This window comes from Coptis chinensis, chromosome 1 (genome assembly GCF_015680905.1).
Source record: "Coptis chinensis isolate HL-2020 chromosome 1, ASM1568090v1, whole genome shotgun sequence".
Lineage (NCBI taxonomy): Eukaryota > Viridiplantae > Streptophyta > Magnoliopsida > Ranunculales > Ranunculaceae > Coptis > Coptis chinensis.
In genome coordinates this window covers 12,136,319-12,153,147 of record NC_141456.1, presented here as the reverse complement: position 1 = coordinate 12,153,147, position 16,829 = coordinate 12,136,319, and the positions used below count along the sequence as shown (strand labels likewise).

General features: G+C 35.6%; 1 protein-coding gene and 2 long non-coding RNA genes across 5 annotated transcripts; 2 read left to right on the top strand and 1 right to left on the bottom strand.

The window, feature by feature from the left end:
* Positions 1 to 1,791: 1,791 nt before the first annotated feature.
* LOC147522176 (protein HIGH CHLOROPHYLL FLUORESCENCE PHENOTYPE 244, chloroplastic-like) lies at positions 1,792 to 3,952 on the top strand. The gene is made up of 6 exons (XM_086559912.1): positions 1,792 to 2,043; positions 2,149 to 2,247; positions 2,615 to 2,809; positions 3,192 to 3,284; positions 3,384 to 3,479; positions 3,656 to 3,952. The coding sequence occupies exons 1-6, from the start codon at positions 1,807 to 1,809 to the stop codon at positions 3,935 to 3,937; spliced, it is 1,002 nt and encodes a 333-aa protein (XP_086416038.1). The 5' UTR covers positions 1,792 to 1,806; the 3' UTR covers positions 3,938 to 3,952.
* A 3,595-nt stretch (positions 3,953 to 7,547) lies between these two features.
* LOC147522174 (uncharacterized) lies at positions 7,548 to 16,605 on the bottom strand. Of its 2 annotated transcripts, XR_015212482.1 has the most exons (6): positions 14,290 to 16,605; positions 10,628 to 10,764; positions 10,460 to 10,526; positions 9,214 to 9,303; positions 7,983 to 8,072; positions 7,548 to 7,746 (listed from the first exon to the last, which is right to left on the bottom strand). It is a non-coding gene; the product is annotated as an uncharacterized LOC147522174 (long non-coding RNA). The 2 variants fall into 2 exon arrangements; XR_015212483.1 differs by lacking the exon at positions 10,628 to 10,764 and having other exon boundaries at positions 14,290 to 16,604.
* LOC147522175 (uncharacterized) lies at positions 13,105 to 14,056 on the top strand. 2 transcript variants are annotated; one of them, XR_015212481.1, is made up of 3 exons: positions 13,105 to 13,475; positions 13,554 to 13,678; positions 13,792 to 14,056. It is a non-coding gene; the product is annotated as an uncharacterized LOC147522175 (long non-coding RNA). The 2 variants fall into 2 exon arrangements; XR_015212480.1 differs by having other exon boundaries at positions 13,106 to 13,475; positions 13,554 to 13,683.
* Positions 16,606 to 16,829: the final 224 nt, after the last annotated feature.

The following is a 16,829-nucleotide window of genomic DNA, read 5'->3' as shown; positions in this document are numbered from 1 at the left end:
TTTAGAGAAGTTTACTAACCCTTTTTTAACTCCGCCAATGCAACTCATAAAAAATTTGCATTGCCGGTCTCAAGCCCGGATAAAGGAGGAGAGAGAAAGGTGACTACTGTGTATTACTACCATGGATTGATTGATTGTTCGTCAACACCAGAACTGATCTAGGTCAGTTACACTCATTTTTATTACTTTTTCTTGAATTATAATTGTGTTTAATTAATTTCATCTGGTGTGTCAGGACCTTGCCCTAAAATTCATGATCCCATGCTCAAAGAGAGGTAAAATTCACAATATTCCTTCTTATTGCGAAATGGGTTTTATGGATTGACTCATTTTGGTTTTCTTCTTAGTTTAGAAGTCCCCTAGACACGATGCATGTGCCCAAGTTCGAAGTTGAGCTCGCATACGGATTTTTTGCGAGAGATTGGTGGGTTTCATTCCATCTTGTTTAACGCTTCTCATTGTTACTTGGGTTATTAATGCTTATTACTCCTTTGCAGGTGATGGACTTAGACAGGAAAGTTAGGCGTGGTCGGAATCGCCTAGCGCAGAAGTTGAAGTACCACCACCGCTCCGACTTTAGGTGAGAAATCGAGAGAAACTCTGAATCTCATTGATGCTTTCGGCCTAGAGTCCGTCTCGGTGAAGGAAAATATTGTATATATATCGGAAGTGGAAATTTCCACCGATATTTTAAACATTTTAAACATTCAAACATGGTTAGGATCGCGATGGTTTCAGTTTCTCAAGTGATTTCTAAGCTTGCCTTAGTGTTTTGGTTATTTAGCACCGGAGTTCTCTTTTTAGATTTGACTAATTTTTTTGTCCTGAATATTTCGGAACATACATTCCCTTCTACTTCTAAGTTCTATCTAACACACTTTTCTTTTTTTATGTCATCTCGGGGATATTAAATGTGCTACTATATTGGTGGATGCCGGTGGATCGTGAAACTTGCAGATTTTGGATTGGCAAAGGTTTCTTTCTTTCTTAGCTTCCTGTAACTTGTTAAGCAATTGTAGTTCTTTGTCACGTATATTGTTTTTTGTTCACCTTCGCAGGCAACCAAATTCAATGATGTGAAGTCTAGCAAAGGGACTCCATTCGGATGGCTTTTGAGGTGAGCATTTTTTTTATGCCATTTTACACTCTGCATTAGGTGGGGAATTGTCAGTACTTCAATCTGATTGGGGAAGTCAGGTTTAATTGTTCAATACCAATCAATGCATGGATGATCTGCCTTTTGAATTCATGAATAATGTATGTAATGTTTTGTTAAGTCATAATACATTTTGTGAAATGTAGGTTGTCAACAGGAAGAGTCATGGCTATGGGCTTGCAGCTGATATATGGAGTCTTGGCTGCACTGTCTTGGAGATGTTAACTCGTCAAGTTCCTTACTCTCATTTGGAATCTGTAAGTATTCTCTCTGCCAAATTCCGTCTTAAATACTTTTTTTCTGATTGAATTAATTGAGAAGTTATTTGCTTGTCATTGATTGTAGCATTAATGTAAACCGATATTTAAGTAGTGGTAGATGATATCTTTTAGCATTTAAGTGACATTCAGTATGAGCTGTATTATTGGTTGGTGACTTCTGATAGTATCGGTGGTTATATAATTTATTCAAAGTGAAAGAAGCTACCAAGGTAACATTTTTTTTCCTCCCAATGTTCAAAATCTAGAGCTTCGATGGTTTCTCTTTGGTGTAGTTAGTCGGTGCTGGACATGAAAATCATTCGCAGAAAACTCTTAATTGGTCCAATTTAAAGTGTCCACCTTTACTACCATTGAATTATCTCAAAGTATATGTTTTGTTTCTCAGGCAAATCTTCAGTAACAATAAAATGCAGTGCTGCTGCAACAAATTTGGCCCCAGGAACCCCGGTTAGGCCAACAAGTATACTAGTGGTTGGTGCTACTGGAACACTGGGCCGACAGATTGTGAGGCGGGATTTAGATGAAGGCTATGAGGTTAGGTGTCTTGTTAGGCCTCGCCCAGCTCCTGCTGATTTTCTTCGTGATTGGGGTGCCACTGTTGTCAATGTAAGTTCCACAATTAAGTTACTCTGCAAATTTCTTATGGGACAAGTTATCTTAGTTTGAAGTTGATGCTGAGATTTGGACCAAATTCTAATGATACTTAAACAGGCAGACTTAAGCAAACCAGAGAGCATTCCTGCAACTCTGATTGGTGTCCATACAGTGATTGATTGTGCAACTGGACGTCCGGAAGAGCCTATAAAAAAGGTAATCATTTTTGGAACTTGTATCTTATTCTATTGTAGAACATAAATTAGCTGAGAAGCGTTTGATAGAAGGGAGCAGTATTTCAATTTGGAGCTTCAGTTTCTCTCGTATTGCATGCAGAAATGATTGAAATGGCTCGACACTGTTAAGTTGGAAAAAGGACATGTCTATTCTCAAAAGTATCGTTGTATATTTGACTTCGTCAGCTTGTCCCGCTCGGAGAGTATCTGCTCTCGCTATATACATCTCTCTGTTTGTCAAGCTTTGCTATTCTGACATCCCTGTGCATTTTAGTGTAGAGTTTCGTGATTTTATTTTGGTCACATGATGGAGAGACGGAGATTCTTATTTTCTTATGTCTATGTAGGTAGACTGGGAAGGAAAAGTTGCTCTAATACAATGTGCAAAGGCAATGGGAATTCAAAAGTATGTATTCTATTCTATCCACAACTGCGACAAGCATCCAGAAGTACCACTAATGGAAATCAAGTATTGCACTGAGAAGTTTATACAGGATTCTGGTCTGAACTACATCATAATTCGACTATGCGGCTTTATGCAGGTACCATCTATGCAGTAAACTCTTGACATGCTCTTTTATGATCTTATTGCTTGAACTGGAATATATCATCTTCAAATGCTTCACTTGGGTTTTATTTCCTGGATTGTCACCATCACCTTTAGTTACGGTCCTCAAAACAGATATTCTTTTCCAAAAAGTTAGTTGTAGATTGTTCTGCCGTGTGTGGGTGTTTACAGACAAAAAGTGGACTTCCGTAGGCCTTACGTAGTTATTAAGCCTGTCTATTCACGACTTTTGAAAAGAGCTCTATAAAATCATGGATCTGTGTGTAGTCCTTCAAGTGATCTTTGAAATAGTAAACTGAAAATATATTTTCACAGAACATGATGCAACTACTAATGTGTGTTGTGGGTTCCTATAGGGACTGATTGGACAGTATGCGGTACCAATACTAGAAGAAAAATCTGTGTGGGGAACAGATGCACCAACACGAATTGCTTACATGGATACCCAGGTTAACGGATGTCCTCTTGGTTGCATTAAGTTTAGTTAGTTTTTGAAGGAGATCATAATGTTCTCAATGTTATATAAATGTGCTTCTTGTCCATCTCAGGATATAGCTCGATTAACTTTGATTGCTTTACGCAATGAAAAGATTGCTAAGACTCTTTTAACATTTGCGGGGCCTCGGGCGTGGACCACCCAGGAGGTAAAATAAAGTATTGTGATAGTTTTTTTCATGTATGCTGAGATTTATGTTTTTGCTCTGGATAGATTCTGCTCCTTAAAATGGCATCTGTTTCAAGCGTTTGAGACATTTGATTGTAGCTTGTTAGGGAAGGTGGGAAGCTTCTCCGTATTAACATTTTTATTTCTTGGTGGTAGGTGATAACTTTATGTGAGAGGCTTGCTGGGCAAGATGCAAATGTAACAACAGTCCCTGTTTCGGTCTTGAAATTCACCCGCCAGGTGACTCGATTATTTGAATGGACAAATGATGCTGCCGATAGGTTGGCATTTTCAGAGGTGAAAATTGTCCCACTTTCACCTAATATTTTATTTACTATGCAAGTACCGTCTTACAAAATTGCAGTTCCAAGGTTAGAACATCCGCATAATTGGTGTTTAGGCTGCTATTATTTGTTTATGCTACATTTAATAAAATAAATCATATCAAGTTAGAACTTCCGTACGAGTTGTTTTTTATATGAAGTTCCCATATATGCCAACATACCATACTATTTATGCATAATTTCGTTAACATTGATACAGGTTGTGATCAAAAGGTTTTTTTTAGCACAAATTGAGATTCTTTTAATAGCTTGCCTTTGTCTATTATAATACCCTATTGAAACCCATTGATTGATCGAACCTATGTAGGCAATCAGTATAGATATCAATACTTTTTTCCTGATCCATTTTGCAAATAGTCTTTATGTTGGGAGGTCCCTCACCATGTGAAGATATGAGTACTGTTGGGATCACTATAGAGGCGAACGCCCAATAATATGCCTTGTGAGAAGGTATGTAATAATTAATTTATTTCAGCTTATGTCATTCTTTTGTTCTGGAAATGAAAATGAAAAGGAATATGAAAAGGTAGAGTCCTCATAGATGGTTTTAGATGGTAGCTAGAAGCTCTTCTGCCCTGTTTTGAATATGAAAATGAAAAGGAAGATCCAGAACACTAATCTGAGGACTGCAACCTCTTCCACAAAAGGCACAAAGTGTTACTATTTTCTTTCTATCATGCAATTATTTTCTCTACCGCACCAGATCGAACCCGATGATATTTATGCAGGGCAAAGAGCAAACTACGTTAAAGGCCGTGAATCGAATATGGGAGGAGGGATTCGAGAAACTCCAACCGCAAGCAGCCAGATCCAAATGTGAATGCCGAAGTTACAAATCTCATTACAAGTATGTCCATGTCTTCATCATGTTATTAGAGTTGGCCCTTTTTATATTTGTTTATCAATTTGATTGAAGTCTTCGCCTTATTTTACCTTTCCTTTACCTCTCTCTTGACTTCTATGGCATTTTCGAAGCGGCTGACCACAAATCAAACCCAAAAAGCAACAAATGAGAAATACAATCCACAAGAGGATCTTTGGATCGGCTTTCCCATTGATCCTCCCAGAGGGCCGAGTGCGTATGGATCTTCATGGAACAAAAAGGGGATGGAGAGTGGACATGTGGGTTTAAGGACTCAGAGATCATACATGCCCATGCCCAATGTGGCTTAATGTAAAGCTGTTATGGGAAATTTGTAATGGTCGCTCCAGCTAATTGTGGCTTAATGTAAATGAAGAAATGCTGCTGCGTACATATTGGTCTGTGTTTTAGATTATGATATTCCTCTCTTGTACAGTTAAATTGGAGGGGAAGGTGGGATAAGGTAAATATTAGGATGGAAACCAAAAACAAATATTATTTTTTTTCAAATATATAATAATTTTGTGGACTTTGGCGTCGAAGCCTTTTAAAAAAATTGCAAATTTATAATTCTTGGCAATCGAAGGTTAATTTGTTTTTGGCCAAGTTATAGCCTTGATTTTGGAGAGATTCGAAAGTTCAATAGTGACGGCGATAAAGTTAGTAATGCACGTTTAGTGACGGCGTACAGGCGTCAGTAATTCATATTTAGTGACGGCGTATAGGCGTTAGTAATGCACGTTTAGTGACGGCGTACAGGCGTCAGTAATTCATATTTAGTGACGGCGTATAGGCGTTAGTAATGCATATTTAGTGACGGCGTACAGGCGTCAGTAAATTAGCAATTGTGACGGCACCTTGGCGTCACAAATAATTCTGACACCAATAGAGACGCCTAAATTCCAACGCCTTGGAGGCGTCACAAAAAATAATTCTGACGCCTCCCAGCCGTCACAAAAGTGCTGTTCTGTTGTAGTGTGCTCTGTATTTTGCTTTAATGGTGTGGACTGTGGAAGGAAACCTTTAGTTTTAGACTTGGCTTGGATGTGAATAAAAATATAATTTATAAGAAATAAGTGAGAAAAGAAATTGAGAATAATAAGTTATGGACTTTGACTTGATGATCAAAGGAATAAAGTCTTATTTTTTATTAGGCTAGTGCTCATTGTTCTTCATGGCGCTAAGTTGACAAGTTTTTGTTATATAAAACAAGTTATCAAAAGTACCATTGGGTGTAAGTGATAAATTACAAAGGACAATGTTATTTTAATTGAAAATATTTAACAAAAGAGTTGGACAATTATGGTATGTGTATTTATAGTGAAAGTATGAAGCAGGGGCGGTTAGGGCTTGGTTAGGGTCGGGCCTATGTTTTAGAATCTTAACCCTAGCCCCGCCTAGAAAGCGCATTAGGGCGGGCCCGCCCTAAACTCTGTGAGGGCTTTAGTTGTGAGGGCTTTATAGGGCTTAGTGGTCTGGGTCGGTCGGGGCGGGTTAGGTCGTTAGGGCCAAATTCCCACCCCTACCTAGTACCGCTCCACAAAGCCCATCTAATTCAAAAAATCACAAAACAAATAATGAACTCGAAAAACAATCATACTAATTAAATTGATGCAATTAATTAAATACTTGACACCCCGGTCACAAACTTCATACTTCTCTCACTTTATAATACATATACCTTCAATACACTACACCATAACAAGGCTATTTGAACGGCAAAAAGCCGTTCTATGAATAATTTTCGCAACGCTTTTTAAACATTGTAAATAGGGCGTGGGTAAAGTGTTAGAAATTTTTGAACGGTTAAAAAGCGTTGCAAACAAAATTTTCCAACGGTTATTAACCGTTGCAAAGTGACTATTATTAACGGTTAAAAAGCGTTGCGTAGTTTGATTTGTAACGATTATTGATGATGCTTTAATATTTATTTTTTACTTTGCAACGGTTTACAACCGTTTCTAATGTATTGATATAGTTAAAAAATTTATTTTAATTTTTTTCATGCCCTAAACCTGCACCTCCTGGTTTCATATAGATGCAAATAAAATTACCAATACTTTTTCCATTTGACAAGTAAAATAAACACAAGCAAACACATGAAAAAAATATTATATTAATTGAATCATATATATAACTTCAAAAGAGTTTTGAGGGTTACAAATTCAGATTTACTAAGAGTTACAAATTTCTATACGATTTTCCAAGCAATTCCGAATCTTCAAAATGCAATAACAAGCATTAGTGACGATGTCTTCACTCAATATAAATCCTAGTACCGCTCCACAAAGCCCATCTAATTCCAAAAAAATCACAAAACAAATAATGAACTCAGAAAAACAATCATACTAATTAAATTGATGCAATTAATTAAATACTTGACCCCGTCACAAACTTCATACTTCTCTCACCTTATAATACATATACCTTCAATACACTACACCATAACAAGGCTATTTGAAGCGGCAAAAAGCCGCGCGAATAATTTTCGCGAACGCTTTTAAACATTGTAAAAGGAAGTGGGTAAAGTGTTAGAAATTTTGAGCGGTTAAAAGCGTTGCAAACAAAATTTTCCAACGGTTATTAACCGTTGCAAAGTGACTATTATTAACGGTTAAAAAGCGTTGCGTAGTTTGATTTGTAACGATTATTGATGATGCTTTAATATTTATTTTTTGCTTTGCAACGGTTTACAACCGTTACTAATGTATTGATATAGTTAAAAAATTTATTTTAATTTTTTTCATGCCCTAAACCTGCACCTCCTGGTTTCATATAGATGCAAATAAAATTACCAATACTTTTTCACACCATTTGACAAGTAAAATAAACACAAGCAAACACATGAAAAAAATATTATATTCATTGAATCATATATATAACTTCAAAAGAGTTTTGAGGGTTACAAATTCAGATTTACTAAGAGTTACAAATTTCTATACGATTTTCCAAGCAATTCCGAATCTTCAAAATGCAATAACAAGCATTAGTGACGATGTCTTCACTAAATATAAATCCTAGTGCCGCTCCACAAAGCCCATCTAATTCCAAAAAAAATCACAAAACAAATAATGAACTCAGAAAAACAATCATACTAATTAAATTGATGCAATTAATTAAATACTTGACCCCCTCAAAGATAGACCATTTGTTGTCTACTCCCATATCTCGACGACATACACAATGATTACATAAAATCGGTGAATAAAAAGAAAACCTTGTAGTAACTTGATGAGTTGAAAATTGAGAAAATAGAGAGTGAGGTTTAAGTTTTTACCTTAACAAGGAGCTTGAAGTGAGCATGACTCATTAGATTGGGAAGCAATTCTTTTGGCCTTCTTGTTTTTCCTTTCATAAAATCGATACCCTACACAATACACCGAACGACAACAAAATGATCTATCAAGCTAAGAAAGAACTTGCACGAGTGATAGGTCTTACATGTAAAGGGACCTGTACCCATGACTCAAAAATAAATTTCCAAAAGTCCACATAAATATATTATGAATTAGCTCACTTATGCAAATCTCATCAGATATACAAATGAACCTGATTCAATAGCAATTCACATACAAGACCTTTATCGATCGAAAAAGAAAAACTAACGAGTAAATAGGAGATTACCAATCAAAGGATCATTTCCCTTAGAAAAGTCTTTCATGCCCTCCTAATATAAGAATTCCCATACAACTTCTCCGTAGACGTTCTTGAGGATGTCAAAATTAAAGTTTTCCATACTTACCTATATATGATTCCTATCTCTTGAGAATTGCACTAAAATGTGGGATTCAGTGGTGCAAATTCCCTCATGCAATCAAACACACCCTAGTTCTCAAGCCACTTTATAAACAAATCAAGAGAGAAAGACACAAAAGCAAATAGATTCCTATATCAACGACTCATTGTATATTTAGAATATACCATTTTTTACCTTCAAACATAACTTCTCATAAGTCATATCTAGCCAAAAGAAAGACTTAACCATTGAATATCACCAAATAACCAACGGTGATTAGTATTTGAAGGAATAATTAGTGTTGATGCAAATGATGAATAAACTTTTCTATAAATCACCATATTTATATTATATTTTGATACACGGCTTTAAACTACCGATGTGGGACTATTTATCTCAACACGCCCCCTCATGTGTGGGGGGACTTGACCCTAAAACATGGACTTTTATTCTAATGTGTGACATGGAGCATTTAGCAAACATAGCCTGCTCTCATACCATACAAACTTTGGAGCAGCCAACTGAAAACCGATTGGAAATGAGTGGAAAGGCCCGTGGATTTATACCAATTATTTACCTCACAACAGTTTGAAATGGAAGTTCTAAAATTCTTGTCATATCAAACAAAGCGGGGCGTAATTTCCAATATTTCTTGAAGTATTCAAATGTATCAGGGCATAACTTACATAAGCAAAGCAAATAGACTTGTACTAATAGAAATTTAACAAAGTAATTATAATAATGAAAAAAAAAGAGGGTGAGAAAGAGAGACCTTGAACTAGCGGTCCGTTGTTCCGCAATAACTTTCCTCCGACTTCGACGCCAAAAAGTGTTGGCAATATTGGGTTCACTATGTGATAAACTGCTTCAATGAAAAGAGATTAAGTTACAGTCTTGTAAAAGTAACTTTAGCATTCACTACAACGGACAAATGCACTAAGCTGGAAACATAGTCCAGTTGTCAGTTACTCATTATTAGAGATGGAAATATCGTACTAGAGTTCAGTTGTCAGTTACTCATTTTCATAAATTTAGAAAGAACTGAAAATGATTAGTAGGGTATATTTGTCTTTTTGCTGTTATTTATTTGTTAGGATAATGTTAGTTGGAAGGTGTCATAGCTTGTTATAAGAAAATGGCAAAAGTATGATTTTAGTATGGTAGTGGACTTAATAATGCATGTTTGTAACTAAAATGCGTTGATGGAATGATGGCTGATGTTAGGTAGTATATAATATTTAATGTTGTATTTTTTTGGGATGAGTATATATTACTTAAATAAAGTTTGGAACCAAGTTTGCCGAACCAAGTTTGCCATCCAGCGTACACTTAAGGTCACTCGTAGGCCGTAGTTAAAGAATGCGCGCGTCTGGTTTTTATGAACAATAGTTGTAGACTTTGGACTCCCGTTAGCTGATGAGCACCTAATATCTAGAATTCTTAAAACAAGAACATAACCTTATAACCATAATAAGACTAAACAAACAAGAACATAAGACATCATATTTTGAAAATATATTCTTAAAAAAACATATTTTCGCACCCCCATTTTTTTTTCATAATTTCTATTATTGCACCCTTATATGATCAATTATGAGTTGCATATGCTCCTGCTCCTAGTATTAATGCGTTGAAACAATCGTGTATATTAAATTTGTATATTTTCATGAAAAAAAAAATGGGGGTGCAAATCCTTATTATAGTTTTGACATTTTCTAGCTAATTATTTATACTGAAGTAGAGTTTCTATCAAATCTCTGGGGGTTCATGTATTCTAGATCAATCTGCAATCATGTGATGATCTACTAAGTTAATCTACTAGCAAGTAGCAACTACATATGAGGATGTGGAGACTGACCATCCCTGAGTTAGTTGTTATCTAAAGAGAAGTTAAAGATCCAACATCTCACAACTGTGTTTTTGTGCGTGTATCAGCCAGGCTGGTTGGTTAATTAACCAGATACAGTCATACAGATAAGAGGCAAACTATTTCTTCAAGAAGCAAGTATTAAAATTACCTGGAATGAGTAGATCAGCTAGTATTCAGTCAAGTTCTGTAATGATGTATGCTCCTGCTTTTTAACACTGTAAAAGTAAGAGACAATATTCAAATACAAATATACAACTAAAACTTCCTAACAAATAAAGCTAAGCTAACTAGCAGTGAAGGCAGCATAGATACATACATAATCAGCAGAGCGAAGGAGAAATGAAGTTCTAGGCTTATTAAACGAACGTGTAAAATTCTTTCCTATCAGTCAAACAGTCCTTAGTTCTTTTCACTTACAACATTCTTTTCACTTGCAACATTCTTTTCAATAGCCTGTCTCACAAATCACAATAAATTTTAATAAATTAGATCCATTTTCCACAAATTAAGTGTACAGGTCTTACATTCCAGCTACCTAATGTAATATTGTAATGTTCCTTTTGTTGTACACCTAAGTACATATGAAAAGAAAATCCATGGTTTTAATCGGTCAAATGTGCAAATTGCAATGCATTTAGCAGGTAAATTACGAGCTGCAGAGTTAGAACCCGTTTTATAGAAACACCAACCAACAGTTATAAAATCATACTGACTATTAATATCCACGTGTCCAATTCCCATTAGCCTTAAGTTTCTCCTTGGGCCCAAGCAATTTCCTTGGAGCCCACGCAGAGTAATTTTTTGCTCCCAGCGGGATTTGCTCCAAGAGTTCCAAGGGAAACAGAAACCAACCAAGTGTCCACTGAAAAGGGATCAACAGTTATCAAATTTCCACCTTAATATATGCTTCCTGATTTACCCCCAACCTTAAAAAAATAAAAGAAAAAAACTTAACCAGTTACAAAATCTAGTTTTTGGTCTTAATTATTGGGAGAAAAAAAAAGAATAAAAAACTTGAAGTGCTGAACTAGTGACACTTCTTTCAAACTAAAAAAGATAAAAAAAATCTTTAGCTAATGATGGAAAGAACTCCTATATATTTTACAATGAGATTTTTTTAATTATTTTTCTTTTTATTTATTTCTATTTTTAGTGGGGGCAAATCAGGAAGTTTTTTCTAAGGAAAAGGAATTTGATAACTGTCAATCTCTTTTTAGTAGACACGTGGTTGGTTCCTGTTTCGCTTGGAGCTCTTGGAGCAAATCCCGCTGGAAGCAAAAAATCACTCGCCCACGCATTCCAAACCTCTATAAAACTAGCCCAAAAAAATCACAGCATCTCACAACTCTCCTCGATTGATTTCACCAAAACAAGAAAACGAGATCTCTCCTCAAATTCATCAACACAGAAAACCAAAACATGGCTGCTCCTTCGTTTCAACTCATAGGCCCACCAAAACTCCATGAAAACAACCCTTCATCATCGTGTTCTTCCAACATGGACGACACTTTCATGCAAGATTTCAACGAACCAAACCCACCCAGGGGATTAATTGAAAACCTATCGCCAACTTTCATGTCTACAGGCAATCCATGCCTGGATTTCCTTTTCCACATTGTCCCTGACACCCCACCTCAAAATCTTGTAGAACGGTTATCGTTAGCATGGAAGCACAGCGAGTTAACTACTCTAAAACTAATCTGTCATCTTCGAGGTGTTCGTGGGGTTGGAAAATCTGATAAAGAAGGGTTCTTCACTGCGGCGTTATGGTTACATAAGCATCACCCGAAAACTCTTGCATGCAACGTGAAGTCTATAGCGGATTTTGGGTATTTTAAAGATTTGCCTGAGATTCTTGAAATAACGTATTTTCAAAATTTAATATAGAAGACATTATTGTTTTCACTCATGTCGATTGATGGTTCCCTTCTATTTCTGTTTTAGAATTCCACAAAACTAAGCAAGTCAAACCCCTTATTTCAACTGACTTGAAATTTTATGAGGTTCACAAGCATGGTGTGGAGTTTATTTTCACCAAACACCAGGGCTTAATTTACCTTGCACTTAAGTTAGCAATGGAATACCCAAAACACAAATCGACAGCGTTGATATGCTAGAATCTGGTAAAAATTAGACCGACAGTGTCTGGCAACCCATCACACATGAGAAGATCTATTCAAAGGCAGAGCAAATAGCTGTAACTATAAACTTACTCTTAAAACAGAATCTTTAAATGATGATCATTTCAGTAAAAAAAAAAGAGGAGACAACAGACGAACATCATCGTACTTAAGAGATTATTTGATAAATTCTAAACACAAACCATTAAGTAGTCAATAATTCATTAATCTTTCAAAGTCTATTTCCGTTTGTATGAGCATGCATTGATGAAGAATTTCTCTACTTCACAATTACAAAAGACACTTGGCCTCTTCAAGATAGACGCGTCTTGAGATTACTCTGTGTTCGTGATTTGAACTTTCAGATTTTCAGCAGTAGATAGTTGAACCAATTCCAATGTGAGCAAACAAATGTGGTGGTTTAAGGTGTAGTTTATGTTCAGTGACGTCCACGAGTACTTTGTTATCTTCTCATACTTTCACTTTTCATATGTATAATTTATGATATACATAAACCACAAACTTATGATATAATTCTAAACATAAAATTATATTAATTGGTTCCAAATTCAGATAAATCATAAATCTAATAGAAAAGAAATCCCATTTCATAAAAAAAAAAGAAAAAAAAAAATCATTTCACATAACCAACTTTGGAAATCCATTCAACAGCCTCCATTCTCAAACCCAAATCTAAATCCCCACCTTTGAACCTTGTTAAATAATCATGTCTAGGCATATGTTCAGATTCTTTATCAACCATTAACCCAACACACTCATCACTATGCAAAGAAAACAAAAAAAGGCTACTGTTTTGATTAAAGTTTTGTGAATGCCAAATATTTTCTTCATAGTTTATTGCTCCAGCAACTATGAAGAAAATCCCACTCATACTTTCTTTCATCTTTCCTCATCCTCCTCCATTCAAATTTCCCACCATTTCTCCTTCACTCAATTCACCCCCAAGACTCCTCAACACAAACATAAACACTCTTCTCAGCTCCCCGGTCAGATTTCGCCACGTCTGCAACTTCAACGACTCAGGTACTTCCTTCTTTACTTCTCTCACTAATTTACTTGGAAAAATGAATGATATTGTGATTAATTTTTACTTTTTACAAGACTTGGTATCAAAGTTGGAACTTGGAAAGAGTGATGGGAAAAAGAAACCTGGAAAGGGCGTGACTGGGATATTCTGGATTATACTAGTTAACCTTGGAATATTTGTCGCTGATCATTGGTTTCATGTACTGTAAGCTATGTTTCTTTTATTAAGACATCTCATGCAGTAAAGTCAATGCTAATATCCATTTTTACTTTTTTTGTCTATCAACCTGATGGATACTTCATTCTTTTGCAGCTTCGGGAGATGAAGGCACTTTATTTGTACCACAATTTCCCTGCTTGGTACCAATTTGTGACTGCGACTTTCTGTCATTTTAATTGGTGAGGACACTTTACTTTTGAAGGATGTATGCTGCTACGTTTGTATTAGAACTCGCTCAAGAGTGTAGTAATGTACTCGATGCATATTTTTTTTTTTTTTTTTTTTTTTTTTTTTGCTTTCCGATTGCTGTCATTTGTTAAAGTAACTTTTCCTTAATTAAATATTTGAGTTTTGAATTTACTTAGTTGCTTCCTGATTTTCACCCTCTAACTAGACATGTTCGTTAAAAGTAACCAAGAAATTATGATATAATTCTAAACACAAACCACAAACAAAAACTCTCCTTAAAAAATTCAAAATTTTCAACAATTCTCACACATGCATAGATAAAAACAAAAGTCCAGACCCAAATTCACAATTAAAAAAATAAAATCATATCTTTAAAATAAAATTTTACAATAATGTACGTACCTCGTGCTTTTCTTTGGATTCCAACTAAAACTAATGAACAACAACTAGTAAATTCCCAATAATCAACAAAACCCGGTCTTGTTTCTGCAGGAATCAAGACAGAATATATACTGGATTGGTCTGTAAACAGGATTGGATCAAGATGATAATTAGATCGAGATGATAATATTAAACTGGATTGGATTGAGACGATTATTTTGAGGAAAAAGAATTTCAATTTTAGGGCTCTTGAAATGCGGCGGTGAGAGAGAGCGAGAGGACAGAAAGAAAGTTATGTTTTATATTTCCACCAAAATAATAGAGTACGATTTTTTTTTGTTTCCCTCTTTCGCGAAATTTTCAAGTTTTTAATTTGTAACACTTCTCCAACGATTTTTAAGCGTTGGCAATTAAATCCGGAAAATTCACCCAAATAAAACAACGCTTTACAACATTGCCAGCGCTTATTTAACGTTGGTAACTTGCTAACGGTAAATAACCGTTGCAAAACAAAAAAAGTGCATGTTGTAAATATCCTATTATGGTGTGGTGATGTCTGGAGAAGAAGACATCACACGTACTTAACATTTTGAGAAACTAGAGACTGCATAAAAGGAGAACTAAAGCGAAAACCAAATGAAAGCTTTGTCCTAGTGTGTCTCCCTCGCCTCCTCGGAGTCTAATCCCACTGTAAAAAGATGTAACTTAATTTCGTCATATCAAACGTGGGACAGAGTTCATACATCAAGAATTGAACCTTAGAATAAGTTAATCTAAAGTTTCAAACAAATTTGATTTTGGGTTTGTAGACTTCTTTTATTTGCTCAAACCAGAAAGAAGGGATCCATGCAAATCTCAATTAAACAACAAAATGGATGATTGGAAATGATATATACGTCTTTGAACAATATGAATCCAATGCTGCCTGATCTGGTGATGGTTCATGTCAAGATCTGGGAGATAGCTAGGGAGAAAGAGAGTTTTCTCATTTGAAAAAAAAATCCGTAAAGGCAATAGAGGATGAGAGAGTTTGGAAAGAAAGAAGGCTAACTGGTATAAGTATTGTCCTGTTGTTTATTTTTGTCCGTAGTGGGGTAGGAGGGTTCTACCTTAAAAGGAGTAGAGCGCTAGCAGTTCTCTATATTTAACTGAAAAAAGTTATTCTAATGCGTTTTAAATTAGGTTACATTGACACGGACACGGGCATGCTTGTCGGTGTCCGACACGGATACGGCGAGCAGTTGAAGATCGACACGGGGACACGGATAGGAATAATTAATTAATTTTTTAATAATTATAAATTTATTAAATTAGATGATAAATCCGAAATTCAAGGTAAATTAAATATAATATGTGTCCTACACGGACACGTGGATACGGATCTGACACAGATTTTTTTCAAAATATGGCGTGTACATGTAACCTAGGTTTTAAATTTTGTTTACAGATGAACTAAAAACAACCCTTATTTTCCAAAGCACTTTATTCTTTATATAGATCATTTTCTGATAGATTTTAATTTTTATCATTTTTGAAAATGATTTATTTATTTTTGTTTGTTCCTATGTCAATCCTTGCTTCCGAAAAGGTCTTACAAAACATTTCATAATTAGTTATGGGAATTAGCTCAAACGATTGGACAGCAATAGGTGGTGGTACGGTGTGGTGAACAGGGATAATCGACAATTGGACAATGCGTCTTAGGAAGTTTCCCTTGAAGATGAAATGGGAACTGAACAGCAGTATTCAGCGAACATTTGGTGCCTAGATCAATTGATCTGTGGATTGTGTAAAATGTGAGCGAGATGAGAGTTTTAGTTGTTGTACAAGAACAACCGCAAATTGCCCTAACTGGTACTTCTGAGTTTCCCTTGTTCTGATGAGAGGGATACCCAATTGGAGAGAGGAGAGAAGTAGGTGGATGGACCAGGTTCTCCGTTCTTTGTCGAGTGAAAAAAAAAGGAAGACTAAAATATGAGTTGGGGAAAAAATCTAGGGATGAGAGGGTAGAAGACTTCTCGTAGTTTATATTGTAGGTCCTACCTTAAATAGGTTTAAATGAGTAATGGTTAGTAAATGACTAAATTACTCGTGGCAGGTGTATGTGAGTATATTTTAATGACCAGGATTCAATAGCTTAATTGCCCCTGCTGATGTATAGGCAACTGCCTTAGGAAGGTAACACAGAAAGATCTGTTACTACCTTCCTTAAGAACGCTCACATAAGATGACTAGACAACTTTAAGTGGTCGTAAACTTCAAAACGTAGTCTGGAAGTTCATTTGAGGAGGCCTGTCATTGAGTTGTAAAATGATTGCCACTGCCACATGATATTTTGCATCAGAGGTAAACTACTTGCATATTTATTTTATTTTTTTGCTTCTTGTTTTTGTTGTTTGAACAATTTTTCTGTTTGCCTATTATACTATTTAACAATAACTCGTCACGTGTGCAAGTCTCAGTTGTTTGCTTAGAAGGTAGTGCATAATTGCAAGATAAGTTTCATTTAAAATGTCTGAAGTCCTTGACGGGTAATCTCAATATTTTGTCACGTTTGAAGC

Bases quoted from the DNA above. Each gene is read 5' to 3' on its own strand.
- LOC147522176 (XM_086559912.1), top strand. From the start codon at position 1,807: ATGTTTTGTTTCTCAGGCAAATCTTCAGTAACAATAAAATGCAGTGCT. The intron at 2,248-2,614 runs GTAATCATTTTT...ATGTCTATGTAG, and splicing joins CGGAAGAGCCTATAAAAAAG to GTAGACTGGGAAGGAAAAGT. The intron at 2,810-3,191 runs GTACCATCTATG...GGGTTCCTATAG, and splicing joins GACTATGCGGCTTTATGCAG to GGACTGATTGGACAGTATGC.